Source organism: Helicoverpa zea, chromosome 14, assembly GCF_022581195.2.
Source record: "Helicoverpa zea isolate HzStark_Cry1AcR chromosome 14, ilHelZeax1.1, whole genome shotgun sequence".
In the NCBI taxonomy this organism is placed as follows: Eukaryota; Metazoa; Arthropoda; class Insecta; order Lepidoptera; family Noctuidae; genus Helicoverpa; species Helicoverpa zea.
Window position 1 is genome coordinate 3,203,436 of NC_061465.1, and position 21,850 is coordinate 3,225,285.

The 21,850-nt window shown below is 34.6% G+C and overlaps 1 protein-coding gene across 2 annotated transcripts in view; it reads left to right on the forward strand.

Annotated features, from left to right (window-relative positions):
- The window catches only part of LOC124636355 (connectin-like), a 76,032-nt gene extending 59,424 nt beyond the window's left edge, over window positions 1–16,608 (forward strand). Inside the window, exons 1-3 of one of the 2 annotated variants that reach the window (XM_047172422.1) lie at window positions 9,947–10,092; window positions 14,285–15,328; window positions 15,770–16,608. In XM_047172422.1, coding sequence (XP_047028378.1) covers window positions 14,308–15,328; window positions 15,770–16,530 — 1,782 coding nt within the window. In that variant the 5' untranslated portion in view covers window positions 9,947–10,092; window positions 14,285–14,307 and the 3' untranslated portion in view covers window positions 16,531–16,608. Of the gene's footprint in view, window positions 1–9,946; window positions 10,093–14,284; window positions 15,329–15,769 lie in introns of those variants that run through there. The other variant, XM_047172421.1, reaches the window with a different exon arrangement.
- Window positions 16,609–21,850: the final 5,242 nt, after the last annotated feature.

Below are 21,850 nucleotides of genomic sequence, written 5' to 3' on the forward strand. Positions count from 1 at the left end.
GAGTATAACTAGCGCTTTAGTAAAAGCACAGCAATGACGTCTCCTGTTGGTTGAATTATCTAAGGATATTGGAATTAGGAATTGAACCCTAAGGAATGGAACAAGAAAATGTTTCAGATGCCAGTTTTATGTGGGAAGTCATAAGTGCCAAATAAAATGTATTAGGGTATTATTTCTAAGCTATTAAATGGAAACTTCTTTTTCTTTCCGAAGGTTAGGTTAGCGACATTTTTGGAAAGGCAATAATTTGTAAAACAAAGTTTTTGTTGTTAAGAGTGTTCAATATTTCGAGATGAAGATTGTTGTAGAGTTGACGTCTGCGAGAAATAAATACCTCCACCGAATTCTTGTCCATTTTAAAGGATTCAAAACTTTAATTAACACGAGTACTCTTAGTTTTCTTTTTCCTTCACTTTAGTCGCTGACTCATTGACTCAATACTAAATAGTTGATAGGTGTAAAACACTAATACTGCCGTTCCCATAAAGTATAGTTTATGGGACACCATTCCGATGATCTCATCCTCAAGACAGATTTAGATGTCAGCTGTTCCCTTGATGAATCCATTGACTTTAGGAGCTCAACCACAATTGATAAACAAATCGACCGTTTGAAAGTGCTCGTGAGAAAATATAGTAGTGTGATTAAATAGTTCAGAAATAGACGATTATTCGTAAACACTGAGGTGACTAAGAAAACGGGTAATCTTTTATTAATAGGTAAATTAAACGGAGATATTTCCGTGTGCTATTTGTATCTGTTTTAAATCGGGCGATTAAATACTTTTGCCGTGTTTTCAGTGATGCCTAAGAAACAATTTGGCTTAATGAGAGTAAAACTGAGACCATAGCAGATCAGTCCAATTTCAAGTGATCTTTATAAAATCCTCAAGCAGTAGGTAATTCAAGATTCTATTATTGTTAAACAAATTTTTTCGCTACTACAAATTCATCATGTAATCTGAGACTCATGATTGTCATTCAATTTGCATCCATCTAAAACAAGCCAACGGGAAGCAATTTGCAGTTTCAAATAATTCAAAGCCATACTTAAGACTGGAAGCGACAAAAAAAAAACATAAATAAGCAATGTAGCAGCAAAATGACTCAATCATCGAATGCATCGAAATATGATGTCATGGCGAACAAAATTAGAATCAGTACGGGTTTGTTCATGAGCTACTGGCCCATATTGTCACGAACATAACATTATTCCGACACTTTATGACAACATACGCTACACAACACTAGTGGAATAAATATCACTCGCTGGTAGATTTCTTTTTTTGTAGCAGGCAACATTTTTATTCTATGACACCTTAAGTTTACTGAGGGTGTGATTTATTTTAAATGTGTGTGGGTTTTTCTATTTCCTTTCCGTTATAAATGTGTGCTTTGTATTGAATAGGAAATGAAAAGTTTTTTTTTATATATATATATTGATTTATTTAGCATTATTTGCGGATATTCAGTTGTTACCATTTGATATGATGATACTTATTTGACAAACAAATCACCTCGAGCCATTCAAATATTTTTTGGTCAAAAATACATATCTACTTTATGATACGCAATTACGTCGCAGTCATCTGGTTGTATGACTAATTTGATTTAATTACTAAATTAATACCTACATACTTACACACAACTCAGTTTTCCTCCAATTATCATTTTCATATTCACTTAAGTACTTGTATATCAGGTGTCTCATGTCTATGAACTCAGCTATTCCTATAGTTCATTTAGTACCCATATAGGTACCTACTTACAACTTTAGATAGTGTGCTCTAACATTAAAAATACCCATTATAGTGGGAGATAAAACAGGAGTAGAACGCGTCTATTGACTATTATTTATCACGATAGGTCAACGGTCCCATAATAAGCTACTATTATTACGATAAGCCGTTTCTTAAAACTATTAATAATGCTTTATTGTTTGTTTATCTAGTTAATTAGGTTTAGATACTGCCGGTTAATGATTAGGTAGTTTTTTTTTTACATTGAACTATCATCACATTCAATTTAAGTAGGTACCTAGTATAAAACACTTTATTAATGATATTGCATTTTAAACTTAAAATTTAACAGAAAACATTTGAATACAATAATTTGCAAGATCGATAGGTACGATTCCCAAAACAAAACATGTGAGTACACTACACTAAACTTATTTTAACTATTTACAAAGTTATGGCAAAACCCGAAAGTCTGCTTAAAATTTAGGAATATTAAAAAAAATATATCATCAACGTTAATTAATTATCAACATAAATACTAACCTATATAGGAACCATGCAATCATCACATACCTACACACTTGTCATGTCAACAGTACACATAGAACGTAGGTACAAAATCTACAACAATTTCGCTAAAAGCTTCAACAAAAGGTAGGAAACCTCGTCGTTTCGCTTCATTTCGCATAACGTGCATCCTTATTAAATACGAACTCATATTCACTAATGGGGTTAACATGTTGTACTTAACTGCATGAGCCAGGTTCTGTAAAAAAGGCCTTTGTACACTCTAAAAGTGTTACTGCGATGGTTAAAATCGGAAAAATATAGTATGTTCTTTCTTCATAAAACGTTGCTACGAGTTTTACTGTTTCTTAAATTAATCTTAAGGATACGATGATAGTTTTTTTTTTATATAACCCTTGTTCCAAATGTTCACTTAAACAGATTTTTAGATGTTTAGCTGATTTGCTCTATTCTTTAAAATAGTCATTATTTATTATCCAATTCAGGTATTCTTGTGTTTACTTTTGATAAAAGCTCGGGTTAAGTAACACGACTTTGTAAATGACAGCCAAGTAAATTCACTTAACTTGTGAAGAATAACTTATGTGAAAATTCAAGCATATTTAGGTAAAGGCACATACTTACATAGGAACATTCAAAATTGCCCTTACATGTCCTCTAGACGGAGTAGAATCCCGAAAAAGTAGGTTTATATGCTTCAATAAATGTGCCTAACTCGTTTTTTATTCACACTTATTTTGTTTGCATTGTTACAAAATATGTTCTAACAGCTGTCTTGGTTTAACTTATGTACGAGTACTACCTTTCTTCAGGAGTTTCACATGGGAGCTATAGGTACTTCGTAGACCCGGATAAAAATTAGAAATAATGTAAGATTAGAAACATAGGTCCTTGTATATTGCGCCAGAATGGTAACTTCCTCAATAAGTCGGGACTTTTGCTTTAAACGATATTTTTCTCACCGGACCTGTAGTTCCTGGCATTAGCGCATATAAGCCAACAAACAATAGTGATAGCACTATTCCTGGTAATTATAATAACCGTAATAATAATTTTATTATCCTTTTAAAAGCGGAGCGTGTATGTGACAAGTTTCCAGTAAAAAGCAATTCCTAGTAACTTAGGTTTTTCACAATAATTATACGTAATGGAAAATAATTTGGTTTTAGCCCGCCACGGAAAAATATATCACTTTTATTATTGTAAACTGATATTTATAAACATTCAAAGAAGTGGCTATTTGTACCGCAATATCATCATCTTCTGTCTAGTCTGTTCCCAACTATATCAGGGTTGGCTTGCAGTTTACCACAACAAGATACCCTAAAATCCTATTGAATTAATTAGTTAGCTTTTCTGCTTTGAATTTACTACGCGTATAACATGGAGTAGTGGTTTGTTAACCAAACATTGGTTTTCGGAATTCAGAGTTATTTAGACCACTCTCTAGTTTTGTAATGTACACTCACGAGCAATATTTTTGGGATAGTTACATTTTTCTAAAATTGCAAAACTGTGCATGGTATTCCTGTTTGATAAATTGAATTAGAAGTTATTTAAACTGCCCGTGGTGCCTCTACGTCATTAATCATTAAAACTATTCATATTCGTCAATGTTTATTTTACTTAATCTTTATATTCTCTTTAACCCGTTTATTTTGCTACTGAACATAAAAAAAACATAGACGCAGATTTGAAAAAGTATTCTTTTAGCAAATTCTTTGACTGTTCCCGTCCCGAGCTCCTTTTTTAATATTAGCCCGCTCAGCACATACTTGTGAAATTGAAGATGCCTGATGCCGCAATATTGTCGCGTCTTTAATTTTAATATCAAAACTTTCGCGTTTCAAATACAATAGTAAGTCTCCTGAGGCTTGCACTTAAAACTTTTACAAGACGTTAATTTTAGGTACACAATTGGGAATTGAGAGTCTTAAGTTATTTTCATTTAGTTTTCTACAGAAGTTACAAAAAAAATAAAATGAAAAGTGGTCTAAAGTCGACCTGTCTGAACACAGTTTTCTAGGTTCAATATTTTTATATCGTGGCTAGCTTCACTCGCGTGTAGGGCAGAACTTCTTCCCGCACATGAATAAAAAGTAGCCTACATATCATTCTAATTTACAATAGATATGTTATGGACCATGTGATTAATTCGGGCATTATTTATAATGCCCGAGCATTATGAATAATGTCTAGCTTTATCGGGCCAAGTGATTAATAACTATCTCAACTTCATTATTTATCACATTGCACGGGCATTATTATATTGCTACATGACAGTTGGGCAATTTGATAATAAAGCTATATGTTATGCGGTGCGAGGGTGGCAATTGTTCTAATAAACAAATTCTGTTACTTGCTACATATTTTATGATTATTGTTTCGAAAATTATATGTTCTTTTTTTATGGGAAATTTTAAGTCTAACCACAAAATTATTTATTGGACAATTGTCATCTAATTTACTTACGCGGCATCGTTTTTCTTGATCTCATTTTTCTTGGCTCGTTTTTTTTATGGTAGAATTTAATTTGGATTCAAAACATTGTATTAAAAATTGAAGTCAGTGACGAAAACGAATCGCTCCAAACAAGACTCCACGTAGTCTTGTCTGCCCTACCCCTAGAGTGCAATTCAAAATCGCGTAGGCGCGGGGGGTCAAGGCGGCCTGCGAGCTGAGGCGCAGGTAGTTTTAACGCTCGCCGGTGTTGAGCGTGAAAACCATCTGCGACGATTAGCTCGCATGGGACCGCCGGAGCCGTGACAGAAGCCATGCTTGCTGCATGTTGCATGCTATTAATATTTAGTTTACGTTAAATGTCAATAACAATAAAAAAAAATGAAATTAAATATGTTTATATTACTTTGCCCAAAAGGTCACGGGCAATATGTATAGTGCCCGGTCAATTTGATTATTTGAATAATTATTATCAAATTGCACTCTCATATTGGGCATTTTTCATAATGACCGGGCATTATGTATAATGCCCAATTTATCACTTGGTCCATAACAGATACATAACTGCCGAGTTCCATCAGAATTCATCTACAATAATTAGCGTGAAGATAGTAATAATATTACCCATGTGGCATACGTTCCTACAAACGTTGTTAAGTATTTAACATATTACATGTAGGGTTTAGTGTAGATATTATTAAAATAAAATAAAAAAAAAAACCAGTCAGCAAATACCATCCGTAAAGCTAGACAAAGGAAATATGTTATCTAGTTTTCAACACAGTTCCAGTTGAAACGTTTCGTCTTCACAACGTTTGGAGTGGCGAGATAAATCATAATCCTCTTGAGGTTCTGCACATTGAAAACAGATGTTTTCCGTTATTTCTGCTTTATTGTTCGTTGCTCAAATACTTTTGATTATCGAGGTATTTAAATTTTTTGTGTGAAATATTTACACTACAGCCTTTGCTTCAGGTTTGTAGTGACATTACTAGTCTTACCGAATTCATGTAAGTAGGTATTTTGTAAATACATAGTAAGAAATAGTATGGGATAGGGAAAGTATCTAATAAAGCGATGAAGCCTACTTATATGGAAATTGTAGTCTTTATTCTTAGCTATTTATTTTAGTACACATTCACATAGTCACTTCCTTTATGCATTTTTTTTATTAAGAGCACTGCACGCCGATTAACGTTTTCATCTTAGTGTTGCCAGAATCGATCATCAAAAAATCGAATAATCGAATTGAGCAGTTAGGTACTGTTATGTAACACATCCTCGTTATTTTCGAAATGATGTACTTATCTATATTATGTTCACAAAAATCCTTGCATTTCGCGCCACGGCCAAGTTGACGTCGGTGTCAGTTGCATCATAATCGACTTTAATTACAACATGACTAGTTCTAGATTGGCGAACTGGTCTCAAATAGGATAAAGTGTGGGCGACTAATACAGATCGATTCTAATCAAAGGCTTTCGTACTGCACGTTTTCGATTAACTAAAAGAGCTACGCGTGTTTTGATGAATTTCGTCGCCACCCTGCCTTATCCCAATTTTATTTGCGGTCGGTGCAGCAAGTATTTTGCAATCTTCTATGATAACAATAAATATTTAAGAAAGGCAAAAGCCGATTGTGAAAAAAGAAGAAAGTTATATTCAGAAGCCATGTTACTTGAAGTGTAGATCCAAATAATGATTCTTGTGAAAAAAATACAATAATTTGAAACTTTGAAATTTACAGGACCTACAAATAAAAAAGCTAGCTGTTGCTATTACCATATTCAGTCCCTATATACAAACGTATTCTACAATTTAACGTCAGTGATATTTTTAAATTGTCAGCTAAAATCTTTCGATTAATATTGCAATTCGTATGCATATCCTTGACTCATGCGACCGGATGCAAGACATTATACTTCTAGAATATCGATTTGACTACAGCGACGTATGCTGCATCCTTTACATAATAATTTTTCATTATATTATAGGTATTATTAGGCCGAGTTACTCGGCTTGCTTGCTCTTTCCATAAAACAGCTGAATTCGTTTGGTTGACGTGTGGGCCCAATTTTCCCGTTTCGGCCACGTGGACGAGATTGTCGTGGCCGAGATGATGTTAGTAGGTATTTCTTCCGATTGCTTATGACTTCTATTCTAAAATCCGAATTGACTATTGTCAGACTCAAAATCTAGCTAAGAAGCATTTAAGAACAACCCACGCTATTAATTATTACAATGTCAGTTTCTTCATTTGCATGATACAAAACGTTAATTTGTTCAATTAAAAATGTACCAAATTAATAGAAGTCGTTGAGTGCATTAATTATGAGACCTAGATATTTTTGTGTATTGCCATTTTTTTGCAGTGTAGGTATGTACTTTATTTTTTAAGAATTATTACAGCAGTGAATTGCCTAAACAATGAGTTACGATTGGTTACTTACGTGACCCGTGAAAGCGAGGCAAGCACAATTAGATCATTTAATCATATTACGTTATTGTTCACAAGAACCTCACTACAATATCATGTATTAATTCAATCTTTATTTGTTTGCTACATGGTTTGGTAATTGATGGTAGTGTCAACAGGAAAGAGACTGATTTCTTAAAACTGTCACCAGTTTATAAATGGTTAAGCTTATATTTTAATATTTTACATTTTGTTTAAAAAGGAAATAAGTTCTGTCATTCTTCGCTTCATAACTTGATGGTAACACTAACATCGGAATTGCTTTCATCGATCACCGAGGAGCCGTGAATTCATTTTTACGATGTCTAGAGGAGCCAGTAAAGAAAACGTTCGCTATCGTGGTAAATATGAAGCATTATGCACTAATGGAAAATTGAGGTTGTAATGTACCTTCGTTGAAATTATTTCTATGGACGCGGCGGGATGGTAATGTAGTGGGAAGAATTCGAACTGGAATTTGCCCAGCAGTAGCCAGACTAATAAAATATTTTTAATCAACATCATTTTAATAAGCTAAGCTGTAAATGCGAAAGAACTGTTGAAGACGTGGCGCTCAAGTGTCTATGCCATTGCTTATATCGGGTGTGTCGTTCACAATCACATTAAATGAAATGCGTTAATATACTGGTTAATATATGTCGATTAATACAAACAAAAAAGAAAAATACGTAAAAATAAAAAAAAATGTTTTTTCAAACAAAGTAATTAGAATAAAAATGTGTGAAAATTAGAACACCATATAAAAGCCAGTCATTACAAACAACTGAAATTCTCCCTTGAAAACTGACAGCTGTCAACTGATCAAAACATTTGATACTCCTAACTTTATCTCTGCTTTACACATGATGTTGTAAATTATAAAAACGAAAAATGATTGCTGTGGTTAAACCACTGAATGGATTAGGTTATTTTTTTTACAATTCGTCATAGAATATCATAAAGTATATGCGATAGGATTTAATGTGATTGTGAACGACACACCCGATATAGTAATTACAAATGTACATGCAAAAATAAATAATTCCATTATTTTCCACTGGAGGCGAGCTGTGCTGCGCACTCTGGCCAAATGATCGGCATTTGATCATACAAAGTTTTACTGGAAGCTAGACTCTCAATAACATTATAAACAAGGGTGGTTCCATATTGAATTATATCGTGAACTGCACTGGGCTACTCCTGCTGGGCCCTGGTAACATAATTTCTGTACCGAGTGTCGTCTAACCTTTATGGGTAGTAATTGAGAGCAGTTGATAGTTTTCCAAGCCGTTTCATTTTACAATGGCGTACCGAGGAACGCATCTAAGTGGTCTTTAGATAAACCTCATCTACCTAGAAAATATTAAGACTATACTTAATGTTTCTTTTCTTTTTCAACTAAATTATTAATTACTAGGGTTTTATTTTTGCTGTTTACGTAAAAACTTAAAGACATCTATATGTCTACGTAAACAGCAAGAAAAAACAATACGTGCGTCAACGATTACCTTTTCGAGGATAATAAAAGTCCATACATCTACTTAGGACCATTTCCCCACAACTTAATTTACGAGCTTGAAGATTTAGCGCTCACGCTAGCTTGGGCCTAAATCATTTCGAAAGGGTTTAGGCTGACCAGTGTTCAAGGAAACACCTGGTCCTAACTTGGATTTTACAATTTTGTTTGCAATTTCACGTTCACACTTCGCACCGTGTCTGTTTTGCTGACAAATCCGCCTACAGCGCAGAGAAAATGTACAATTTAATTTCTAGAATTTGTTTAAAGGGAAATTCAATACAGGTCTGAAGACAGGAATTCTGTTCAGCTACTTACCATTCAAGCGTATTTTGTTTTGAGAACATACATTGAGTGCTTTGTTATTAGGTATTTTGTTTGATTAAACATACAGGTAGGTACAGTTGTCTTTTTTTAAGAAACTGGATGAGCCATTCTTATGTAATTGTACTTGCACACCTATGTAAGCGTGAGCTCGGGAGTACATTTTTTTTGGGTCGGTAGTGCTCAGTAGTGGCCAAGTCATACTAAGACAGTGCGCAAAAGACACAATCCGCTCTCGTAAATAAAATATCTGCGATTGTATGTTTAGCATTACTTTTAACTTACCTGCTTGACAACGCGTTGTTGATTTATATGAAACTGCTATCGTAAGAGACAAAAAAAAGGTAAAAAATCTAGTTAAAATGTCCTTTATAATATGTATGATTGATAACAAGATATAATGTATAATAACGAGTGTTTTTTTTATGGATATAGATTCATTAAACAAATAGATAGATGCCCGTTGAAAATTATTTCTGTAGGTACTGATTCCGGGTTGAAACGCAACAACTGTTAAATTTTATTACTTATCCCATGCCTAAAAACCACACCAAAACCTATCTAGATCGCACACTGCTGTAGACAGTTTTTCACAAGAATTGAAGCCAGAATTTTATTCAGCCCTTCAGCTCGTTACTGCTACAGAGCGAAAAATAAACTGGTCCATATAATATACGACTAAAATCACAAGGTGTTCAGCCCAATTAATGAGCACCACTGTTTATTTATCATTTAGGGCTCCCTTACGTTGGATTCAATAGATTGTTATAACGACATTGTCAGTTTACAGTTCCTATCACACATAATATTTACACAATTTTAATAAACAGCTATTGTACTCGTAATTAGAACAATTCGGAACATAATGTACACAAGGTCTAGTACAGATTCGACTGGTGTGCGATAAACACGTGTTTATCGAATAATGCATGAAACTGTGATTTTTGTTTTTATTTCTTTCAAATGTTATCCTTGCCTAGATTTTATGGCCTGAATTGTACGTGAGAAATTTTGTTTTTTTACTGTAGTTAGTTGCTCTGTTGTTGTGTTTGAAGTGTTTTTAAGAAGTTGGTAAGTTGGCAATGGCATACTATTGAGTCTATTTTTTATTTTCGTCATGAAAACTCAAAAAGGTATAAATAGCTGTGACCTATTTTTTTTAAATTAATCAATAACAAATTAGTAAAATATATTGGCACCAAACCAATTCCTATTCAATACGTTTTTTAATATCTAAACTTATGAAGAAACTAAGCAAACTAGGTAAGTACTAGGTAAGTATTCTATCTTAGAAAGCTCAAAATTTTTAAATGTACAATACTAGGAAAACAGCGCTTAAAAGGCTATAAGAAAGATCGACTATGACCAGACCAAACATAACGAGAGCTAATACGATCCTTCCAAATTCAAATATATTCAAATAGATTCATTATTCAAGCATGCCCAAAAGCGATTGGATCAATATTGCAAATTGTATGCGTCCAATGAAATTCCAGTCTTTGGTATTCTTCTTCCTATTAACTTGGAAACTTAATCAAGTATGGAAGAAATTAGCTTTGAATTTATTTGACATTAGTGTTTTCCCAAATTATCGTACCCTAATAGGGCATTCGGTAAAAATTAACAGCATATATCAGATCCCATTTTGAAAATGAGTATTAAGCGTTTGGATTAGTCTTCACCTGTTGCCTAATCCTTTCTTAATAACTATATAGATTATCATCAACACAAATCCCTGAAGACTGACATCAATTAATTACAATAAGCAAATTCAGTACACTTGCGAGCACACTCAAGTACTCATCACGAATTAATATGTACTCGGATTGGATTGACGTGATTCAATCATGTCAGACTACACCAAATTGACAGGCGAATCTAATTAAGAACATAACAGACGTAACAGTGCGTACTTTAATGTGCAAGCAAGTGTACGGAGGAAAATGGAGGAACCATGTAGAAGTGTAGTTGCTTTTATTATAACGTCATAAAGATTCTGACTTTGACGTTATTTCAAAACTACTTCAAGTAACGAACGGAGTTTGTGAGACGGAATTTAATTTTGTTATTTTCGACTGCGGAGTTGCGTTCCATAATGTGGATGCTGTTTTGTTTATAAATTGTAAAGACACTCTTAAGCAAGTTATTTTTTCTTCTTTTAGAATACCTCAAACGAAATCAATAACTTTTGCTTGCGCTTGAACTTGAACAGTATTGCCTACATACTCAATCCTATTTTATACATAGATTTGGTATACTCTTTGTGAAGTCTTACTAAGACGGTACTATGTATAGCAGCCTTTGTCTTAAAATTGAGTGACGTTTTGAATTCGGTCATTGGCGAGGCAATTATCCCTTGGGCGCAGTTAGAGACAAAATAATCCATTGATTGAGCCCAGAAAAGCCGGCACTCCCTACTTACAAGACCTGAACAATTTTCCATCTTATTGCTGAAAGCATACGGTTGAAAATCAAATGTATCTGAGTTAGCTAGAATTATAGGAGAGACTGCAAAGTTTGTCCGCGACTTTACAATATATAGCTAAAACCGTGTAAACAGTGTCTGCGTTTATGTTGTCTTATCGCTTCGATGGAAACGGTTTAAAGTAGTGCTAAAGTTGTTTTACAATCGAGAGCTAAATATTTGGGTATTCGAAGTTAGTTAGGTAAAGGCGTTTTTAAGGTATAGACATATTTTTTGATACTTTATGTCCTTAACTGTAAATAATACATCTAAATAACCTTAAATCTAGATACATTATTTGTGAGCAACTCGTCCAGTCTAATTTGCGTAGGTACATACACTTATTTTATGCAATATTTTTTTACGTCTAAACTGTAACTTTGAATTTGACATTAATTTTTCTGTGGTCTGTTTCCCCTTTACCTTATTTTCTTTTGTTATACCTACAACTTTAGTTAGAACAAGTTTGAGTATTGCTCAAATGTTTAGCAGGCGTTATAAATACGTTTTATTCGTGTATACAGAAATACTGGCCCACGCGCACAAGGAAAGGTTATTGATAGCGGATCTATAAAACTTTGTTTTCCCTAATCGATATTTTTGACATGAATCGTTAATCATGCTTGGAGTATTCGCTTTTGCTTGCATTTAAATATTGAAATAATTTTTGTCTAGGTATCTAAAGATTAGATTAGATTGAATACTCATGTAATGTTACCTTTTAATTATATGTTAGGTGTTTAAAAAATACATGTAAGTAGATATTTATAACACCGAGTTAGTAGATAAATATTGGTAAATAATTTAATGATATACTTCGTTACTATTACTGGACAGCAAAATCAAATATCTTCTTTTACATACTTAGGTACTGGTACCTATAGTTTTCATCTAAATTAACACCTACTGATAAGTACTTACCTACATCCAATACAAAAATCCAGCTAGCTTTGCAATTAAATTAAGACATTCTGGAACATTAAGATAAGCAAAATACGTTTGTAAAACTTGTATTGTATGTAACAAGGTAATTCTGTGTGGGCTGTTCGCTGTCCGTTTAGTTATCTATATATCCAGACGAATGGTTTTCAAAGGCAATTATTAATTCAAGGTTAAATTATTATCTACTTATTTGTCTAACAAGTATCCCAGGTTCCCGATTTAGCAAACGGCTCGTTCTGATTACAGTGGGTCACTTCAGAAACTAACATCCAACCTGAATAGTTTTTTAAATAATATGCTAGCCGTTTCCAACTAGCCCTCCTTAGTAGATAGAAAAAAATTTATTAAATCACAGTCTTACATTGCAAAAGTATTTATCCTTGGCATTTAATAAAAAGGTATGGGGTTAAATGGGGTTAATTACCCTCACGGCAGTTTGAGTCATCGTTATTCACAACACAGGTGGTATAAACGACCAAATTTTGTGTTAATCTCAAAAATATTGTTATCCTAGGTACTCATAATGTAGACACCATTCATTCCGGCTTTAGTGTAAGATGGAAAATGATCAAAAACATTCTCCTATATGACACTGATTTTGAAACTGATAAACTTTTACAAATTAGATCAGCAAATCTTGAGCGCATCTACCAAAAAGCCTCTTTAGGTTAATAATTTTGGTGGATTTCAGAATATTCAGACAAAAGTTAACAAAAAACTAGGACAGGAAATAAAGCATTTATATTTACTTCATAAAAATTGCTTCTATAAGGAAAAACGAAGAGCAGGTTTTTCAATTTGTATAAAATAACATGTAATATAGACGTTTTTCCCGGCTGCCACCTGGTACAAAGTTACGAAGTTAACTAAATCCCATTTGAGAAATGGCCGTCGATCTTTGCCAGAGTGTCGGGGGCTTAACTTGAGCCCACTGCCAATAACGCTTTTTCTAAATCACTTGGATAAATATTCTACATTTTATCTTGAGCTTCAGGATGTTCTGTAATATTATTTTGTTTTAACTGAAGTTGTAAATAACAAAAATCGAGGGAAACTTGACCAATTTAGAGATTCTGATGTCTTCTTTTAAGCATTCATTCTGATAGTCTCTTGTTAGTTCTAGACAAGGTTTATTCAGGTATGTGCAGAAAGTTCCTAATAGAATACTACTGCAGCCACTACAGATAAATATAGGACTTTATATATCAATGATTTAATACTGCAGCGAATTTTGTGTACGGCAGCAATGCGACATCATTTTAATATTATCTGCTCCAATACCCTGAGAACATAAAGTTAATATTTACGAACCCCGAAATATAAATAATCGCATAAAAGGAATCTCATTGGAATTGGCTTATTACTTCGGAGATTAATGATGAATAGTCCACATGATATTTATTGGTGCAGCTTTTACGTATGATACGTACTCGTAAATTATGCAAAAGACATCAAAATAATGTGTTTAAGTCACTTCAAAGACTTCAGCTTTTTAAGAACTACAATAATCGAATTACAATTGATATGTACATGGCTATCCTTAACCCCTTGTACGCCGGTGGCGTGGATCCACATAGACACAATTGATTTTCTATTGTTCTCTTATTAGCGGCATTCAAGCAGTTAATATTGTACATAAAACGCCTTATGTTTGATAATTTTTATTTATTTATTTATTTATTTATTTATTTATCACAAAATACAACTATCATTACAGGAGAACCTAATGCAATAGTGTATTGACAATTTTACAGATACTTAATCTAAACTACTCTACACACTTAAAATTAAACATTAATAACTTATAACATTAATAATTAATAACTTTCTAATATGTAATTTCTGATTTTTTTTCAGGCAAGCAGTATCAAAGGATCAAAATGGCATTGTGGAGGATAATGACACTCGCCTTTGCCACATCAATCTTCGCCGAAGCAAAATGGTATCACCATCAAAAACGCGAAACAACGACTAACATTTGTGATCCCGTGTACAACAATACGAATGCCATACAGTGCTACTGTACTCCGAGTCGAAACAAAGATATGGTGCAAAGTGCTAGCTGTCACCTGTTAAAAAAAGACGTCCTTCGAGACGACAAAACTTGGAACAGTTTTGAAGTCATAAAAGATACCACCAAACTAACAATCTCCAACACAAGAGGCATCGCAATCCCATATATTCCAACATATGCACTCACGTTCTTGGATAAACTTATGAAAGTGGACATCAAGTATGGGAACATCGAGAAAATTGACGCATTTGCTTTTGCTAACTTAAGCCTTATTGAAGAAATAACACTAAGCGATAACCAAATCAAAGTTTTGGAAAAGAATGCGTTCGCTCATCATAGAGATTTAAGTCTTATTGGATTGGACTCCAATATCATAACCGAGATTAACAGAGATGTTTTCGTTGAACTGCCATCTTTAGAAAGATTATATCTGACAAACAATAAAATAACGACGATACATGATAGGGCCTTTGTGCATTTAATTAATTTAAGTGAGCTTGAAATAGACAGAAATGGGCTGTTTAGTTTAAACAGTGAGACTTTTTCCGGATTAAGAAATTTGCAAAAATTAGATCTCAGTAGTAACAGTCTGGAGGTAATCGGAGATAATACATTTTTGCCACTTGTAAAATTGAGAACTCTGAATTTAGAGGAGAACAAGATTCAGATGCTAGACGAGAAAGCATTTAATGGCTTAGGGTTATTGAATGCCTTGAATTTAGCGCATAACAAGCTGATTACCATTGAAAATGTGAAAACATTTGAAGGTCTGGACTCTTTGACAAGTTTAAGCTTGAAAAGCAACCAGCTTACTGAATTAAAGCCGCAAGTGATGTCACCGATTTTGAGTAATTTTTACGGCAATGTTAGCAGTTTGGATGTGGAAGGTAAGAATTTTTTTGAGAGAATTAGAGATTAAAAATAAAAATTATTCCCTCTGATTAACTGTTATACCATAATCACACAAATAATGTACTTTAGCTTCTCAAACTGCAAGTTATAAAAATGCATGAACATTTCGATTTAAGAAAGTACCTACTATTTATTAGTTAGCTCTCGTCCAAATCAATGGCAACCGGTAAATATGGTTAAATATAAGATAAAGATATTTTATTTGTGTGTTGAACAACAAAACTATGCTTTAGTAACCATAGTAGCTTTTTTTATCATTTTAGGCTTATATGCATGAATGTAGTTTATAGAAGCAAAAACCTTTTCAGTTCTGTAGTTCAGAATAAAAGATGTCAATTAATTTAATTTTTATCATAAAAAGATTTGGACGTGTCTGTCTAATTTATTTCCTAACAAAATTTACTTTCATGTTTCAGACAACAACTTCCCCTGCGACTGCCGTTTAGAATGGTTCATGTCTCTAATGAACAAGACACAGAACAGTTACTTGCGGCACGCCACAGAAAATCTCAAATGTAACCCCGACGACAACCTTAAGGAACTCTGGACTAAAACTGAAGATACGGAGAAGAATACAGGTCAACCGTTAGACGAAGACGATCCTCCAGCGCAAAACACTGACTACGAATATTACGACGACACACAGCTCAATGGAAAGCTCTTTTACACAGATATAAGGGATTTGGCAAACTGTACCAATATCACCTCTCATGGATCAACTGCAGGAAATGAAGGAGCCGCAACGCAGAAAGCCGTAAAAACCACCGTGAAGCAAAATACCAAAGCAATCACTAGTCCAGTAACTTCACCTAAGACTAGCACAGAATATAGTACGCTGAGGTCAACTGTACGTTCTAACCAAGATACATTACTTGAAGCAACGAAACCCAAAGAAGATAAAATAGAAAAAGCAAGTAAAGATAATGGAACTAAGAGTAAAGAAACATTCACTACTGTACGTCTAGCTACTGTCTCTGCTAAACCAACTGAACATAATTATGATCAAGATATGGCATCTGATGAAGCAAGGCCTGAGAAAATTAAAGAGCACTCACACAGGAGCATTCAGGAAGAGAAAAAAACAACTCCTGAAATGAATTACAATAACGCAATTAGAAATGTGAACAGTGTCGCTTTAGTATCTATTATATTATGCTTTAGACTGTATTTTTATTAAATCACAAATATATTTAGCTCTTTAGTTGATAATGTTAAACACTCTCTCACAGTCATTAAATTAAACAATTTTAAGTTTTGTATTGTTTTATTGTTCTGTGTATTTGTATAACATTGATCGGAATAATTATTATTGGTTGGCGTTCGTTGAGGGAGGTTTACGTACAGTAGTGGACGGCAATCGGATGATATAATGAAAATGATTGGTTTCACCCGCGTCCCGTGGTAACTACTGCCCGTACCGGGATAAAATATAGGCTATGTTACTCGTGGATAATGTAGCTTTCGAATGGTGAAAGAATTTGTAAAAACTGTCCAGTAGTTTTTGAGCCTATTCATTACAACCAAACAAACAAACAAAGTTTTCCTCTTTAGGTATAATATTAGTATAGATTTACATGGCTTTAAAATCCAATGACATAGATAAATCAGAGGATAGAACCTATGTTAGAAAGAAACAAAAATCGTAACTTCAAAATTAAGATAGGTAGAGTATTTCTTTAATGCATATCTAACTGATATTGGACCCATAAATGGCCAATTAGGCAGGTAGGTACCTATGTAAATATTGTCTACGTAATGATCAGTATACTCGTACGTAAGCACCTAGTAGGTAAGTACTCACACCCCTAAATTTATTGTAAATAAACAGTACATTATTTTAAAGTAAACTCTATCTATATTTACATAAATAAGAATCCTAAACATAATAAAGGGTGTCGAAAAATTGGTCCTCATCGCTGTCTCCCGGGAGTGTAGCCAATAGGCTGGCGGCATTGCCACGTTGGATGTGGCACACTGATTATAAAAGGCATACGTAGTTCGACTCAAATTAAAATAATGCTTTAAAGCAGAAGAAATCTTCACAAAATAGAGATGATTTCATTCTTATATCTAAGACACTTGCTTCCATCTATCGTAACTTTAATGTACTACTTAGTAAGATGCGCTGCGTGATATAGATTTGTTTCGCCATATTGACGATAGGTGTCGCTTTTTCTACTTCCAAAAGGAAACATTTACAAAAAAATATAAGTAGATGGCGTAGGGGAAAACGTAGATTACAAACTCAAAATAAATTATAATCCAGTCATTATGAATAGGAAAATATAAAAAAAAATACGTGTTATCGATGATGATAATTATAAATTTAAACATTATTAAATAGATAGAGCCTCTATCTAGGCCCTGAAAGCAATATTTGATGATAAATGTATGTGGAAGGAAAATCAAAGCACACATAAGCCTCACTCAACATGCAGCTCAACCACTCGTCATCTTTACTACCAAACCACACAGAATTACCACTCATACACATTGTCACTCTTTGTAAAAAATCATTGCCTAATATGATACAAAAAGGCATTTCACGTTTCGAGATAACATAAAACTTAACGTTTTCGTATTTCTTATTGTCTATAACAATGTCCACTGTGCACGAACCACTCGTTTTTATCACTGATAAACCTAAACCACTGACCGAAACACTATCACCGTTAACACTCATTCCTAGTTGACGACGACACTCATCCGTAATAAGATTGATATCGCTGCCCGAATCCACCAGCGCATCTGTTGTTTTACCGCATATTTCCACCGTTTTCAGCGGTTTCTGGCGCGATTTCGATGTAAACAGTGCTATGTTGTTGTTATTATTGACATCTTGATCTTGATCGATAACGTCACTTGATGAGCTGTCACTGTCATACGTTGCGTTTCGTTCATCATGAATCGTGGCGCACTTCATACCCGTGTTGACAACATGAACATCGTGCACGACGTCGTCGATCTCATCGCGATCGCTCTCGTTCTCAATCTCACTCGTGAAGTAGGTCTGCTTCGGCGGAAGTCGCGTAGCTACGTCCGGTGTCGGGCGACTCCGTGGATATTCGTGCCGTTCAGTTGTTCGGGTTGTTCGTTCACCGCCGCCGCCATCTTTTCTTGATTGCATGAATGTTTTTGAAGGCGTTGCATGCTTCTTATTCGGACATTCTACCGAAATATGCCCAAAATCGTTACAATGGAAACATTTCTTGCCTTTACTGCTATTCGGGCACTGGTCTGACATGTGGCTTCGATCGCCGCAGCTGTAACATCTTGGTTGAAATGGCTTATGATAATCATTGTGACTCACCGCTTGAGGCTTACTGCGCACACTCAATGTTCTCGCCTTCATTTTTTCTTTCACCATCTCATAAATTTTAAACTTATCTTTTAGGTCTGGATATGTTGTAACACCGTAAAGCATGATCTTGTTACTCTCTAGGTCAGGTATCCCGTCTACAATGTAGCGGATAGCGATATAGTCCGGCATTTTACCACGTTTTCCTAATTCCTTCATTGTATATAGGTACTCTAATAGGGACTCACTGGGTTTTTTTCTACGCGCACTCATTAATTCATGCACTGTTTTTTGATCCAACGTGTCAGGAAATTCCTTTGAGATAGCCGTTTTCAACTCGTCCCATGTCTTGAAGGTTTTTTCGGCTCGGAACCAGAGCGCGGCTGTACCAGTAAGCGAGCGCCTGGCGACGATGAGCTGTTGTATTGGTGACCACTGGAATATGTCTTTATTATCCTCGATATCTTGAATCCATTTCGAGACGGGGTACATCTTGTCCTGCCCGCTGAACGATGGAACGGCGTCCTTGGTGTACCAGAGCTGCTCGTGGTCTGGTGAACCACCGGCATCAGTATCCTTCGACATCTTCTTGAAATCGTAGTAGTCGTAGCGTCGTAGTTTTCGTTAGTCGTCGTCGTCGTCGTAATAATTTTCGAAGGAAACCGGTGCGGCGTGCAGGGGCGTAATGGCGTTCCACGTGGCGTCTTTGTTCGTCGGTACGAATCGTATCCACAGCACTGATCCCGGACGAGCCCCCAAAACTGTGGGGATCAGGGTTCGTGGAATACTTGCGTAATTCAATAATAACCGTTGAATTTCAATCTAAACTATTTATTTCTAAAAATCGTTAGGTACATCGACAATCTGTTAACTCTTCCATCTTTAAATTAAATTCTCAAAATCTCCAAACCAATCTCTCACTCTCATTCATTCATTCCCTCTTACTCCCACTCATTCGTTTAGAAACGTCCATCATCTTACACACATCTCAATCGTTCAGAAACATTCAATCCCACATGTATGTGGTTAAGTATTGCATAGGTAGATGGCGTAACTATCTCGGTAAGTTACATTGGCTACAGCCAAGGAATTGCTAGTAATAGTTGTTATATAGGGATCTAGTTAGATTAGACATTTAAAGATATACCCACCAATTTAGGCAAAAACCACTGACTGAAGACTTTTAGTACTTCTTTACCTATTAGGTAAGGTATGCATTCATTAAAGAAGACGGATCACAATCCATACAAAATTGCCCCACGTCCTATAACAATGTGACATATCTCAAAAAAAAGATAAAAATGTAAAAAAAAATATGGCATACTCTCTAATTTATTTTTTTCACACCTTCATACGAAAATACTGCTTTAAAAATTGTTCAGGCGCTGTTATGAAAACATCGTTCGTAGGACTATTTATGGACCATCTTATTAAATATTTTATTTGTTTGATAGGGTATACCACACAGGTGGTCCCATAATCATCAGGTCAGGATCTGATGATGGAAACCCTGAGAAACCCAGGGCAACTTTTAAAAGTTGTAGGCATGCGCAGGATAAAAACTTGACTATGAGGTGTATGTCTGGTAACACTATGCAACAGTGAAGGTTTGGAACTGACCTGATGATGGAGACGAAAAAAGATCGAGGGAACTCAACAACTGAATATGTAGGTAAACTACCTCGTGTTTGGGCTTATATTATTCGAATTGATGAGAACCTTCTACTAAAACGAAAAAAATACTATTCTTAGGTGCATCGGCCTAGAAGTCTCTAGGCCGATGCACCTAAGAATAGTTTTATCTTGATTTTAAGTGTTTTTGGGAGTCGGTTTTATTTTAGTGTAAAAAGTTTTTTTTTTGGCTTTTCTGTGACAAGCATAGTTGTCACTATCCGGATTTGTAGAAAGTTCTCATCAATACGAATAATAAAAGACCAAATACGAAGTAGTTTACATATTCAGTTGTCGAGTTCCCTCGACCTTCTCTGGTCTCCATCATTAGGTTAGCTCCAAACCTTCACTGTTGCAAAGGTCTATTCAATACAAATAATATAAGCCCTAACACAAGGTAGTTTACATATTCAGTTGTTGAGTTCCCTCGACCTTCTCTGGTCTCCATCATTAGGTCAGCTCCAAACCTTCACTGTTGCAAAGGTCTATTCAATACGAATAATATAAGCCCTAACACAAGGTAGTTTACATATTCAGTTGTTGAGTTCCCTCGACCTTTTTTCGTCTCCATCATTAGGTCAGCTCCAAACCTTCATTGTTGCATAGTTTTACCAGACATACACCTCATAGTCAAGTTTTTATCCTGTGCATGCCTACAACTTTTAAAAGTTGCCCTGGGTTTCTCAGGGTTTCCAACATCAGATCCTGACCTGATGATAATGGGACCACCTGTGTGGTATACCCTATCAAACAAAAAACATATTTAATAAAATGGTCCATAAATAGTCCTACGAACGACGTTTTCATAACAGCGCCTGAACAATTTTTAAAGCAGTTTTTTCGTATGAAGGTGTGAAAAAAATAAATTAGAGAGTATGCCATAATTTTTTTAACATTTTTATCTTTTTTTTGAGATACGTCACATTGTTATAGGACGTGGGGCAATTTTGATCCATCTTCTTTTCTTTCACAAAGCCGCTTTCTGCACTCAGATAAATATAGGTACCTAAGTAATAGCTTACTACCTACTTACTTCTTACCTGCTTACTTCCAATTTTATCAAAATTTCTTCAGCAGTTAAAACGTGATTGAGGAACAAAAATTCAAGCCCAGAAACTTTCACGTTAACTACAATATTTTGTAAGAGAGAAGTACGTAAAGATGCTCCCTAATTGCATCTGATTATTTTTCGAAAAAATTAAGTGGAATTTAAATTCTCAGTGTTTTTCTAAGACGTCTCTGGTGAGTTAATTAAATAAAGTAAACGCTTTACTGACGAAAACTTAATTAAAATGCAAGAAAAAGTCCAGTGAATTAACTGCTAATTAAATTCAATTTATTAGCTTTATTTTGATGGTAGCTAATAAAAAAACTGTAGGCCCTGTTTTGATGAAAATGTGTGACATATGTATGACTAAAAAAGTATTTGAATTCTTTATTAAGTTACAGTGTCACATAGACTGAATTAAAGTTCACAATACCTTTTATATCATAGAAGTACCTAATTGGCTGGCCACTGCGATGATCG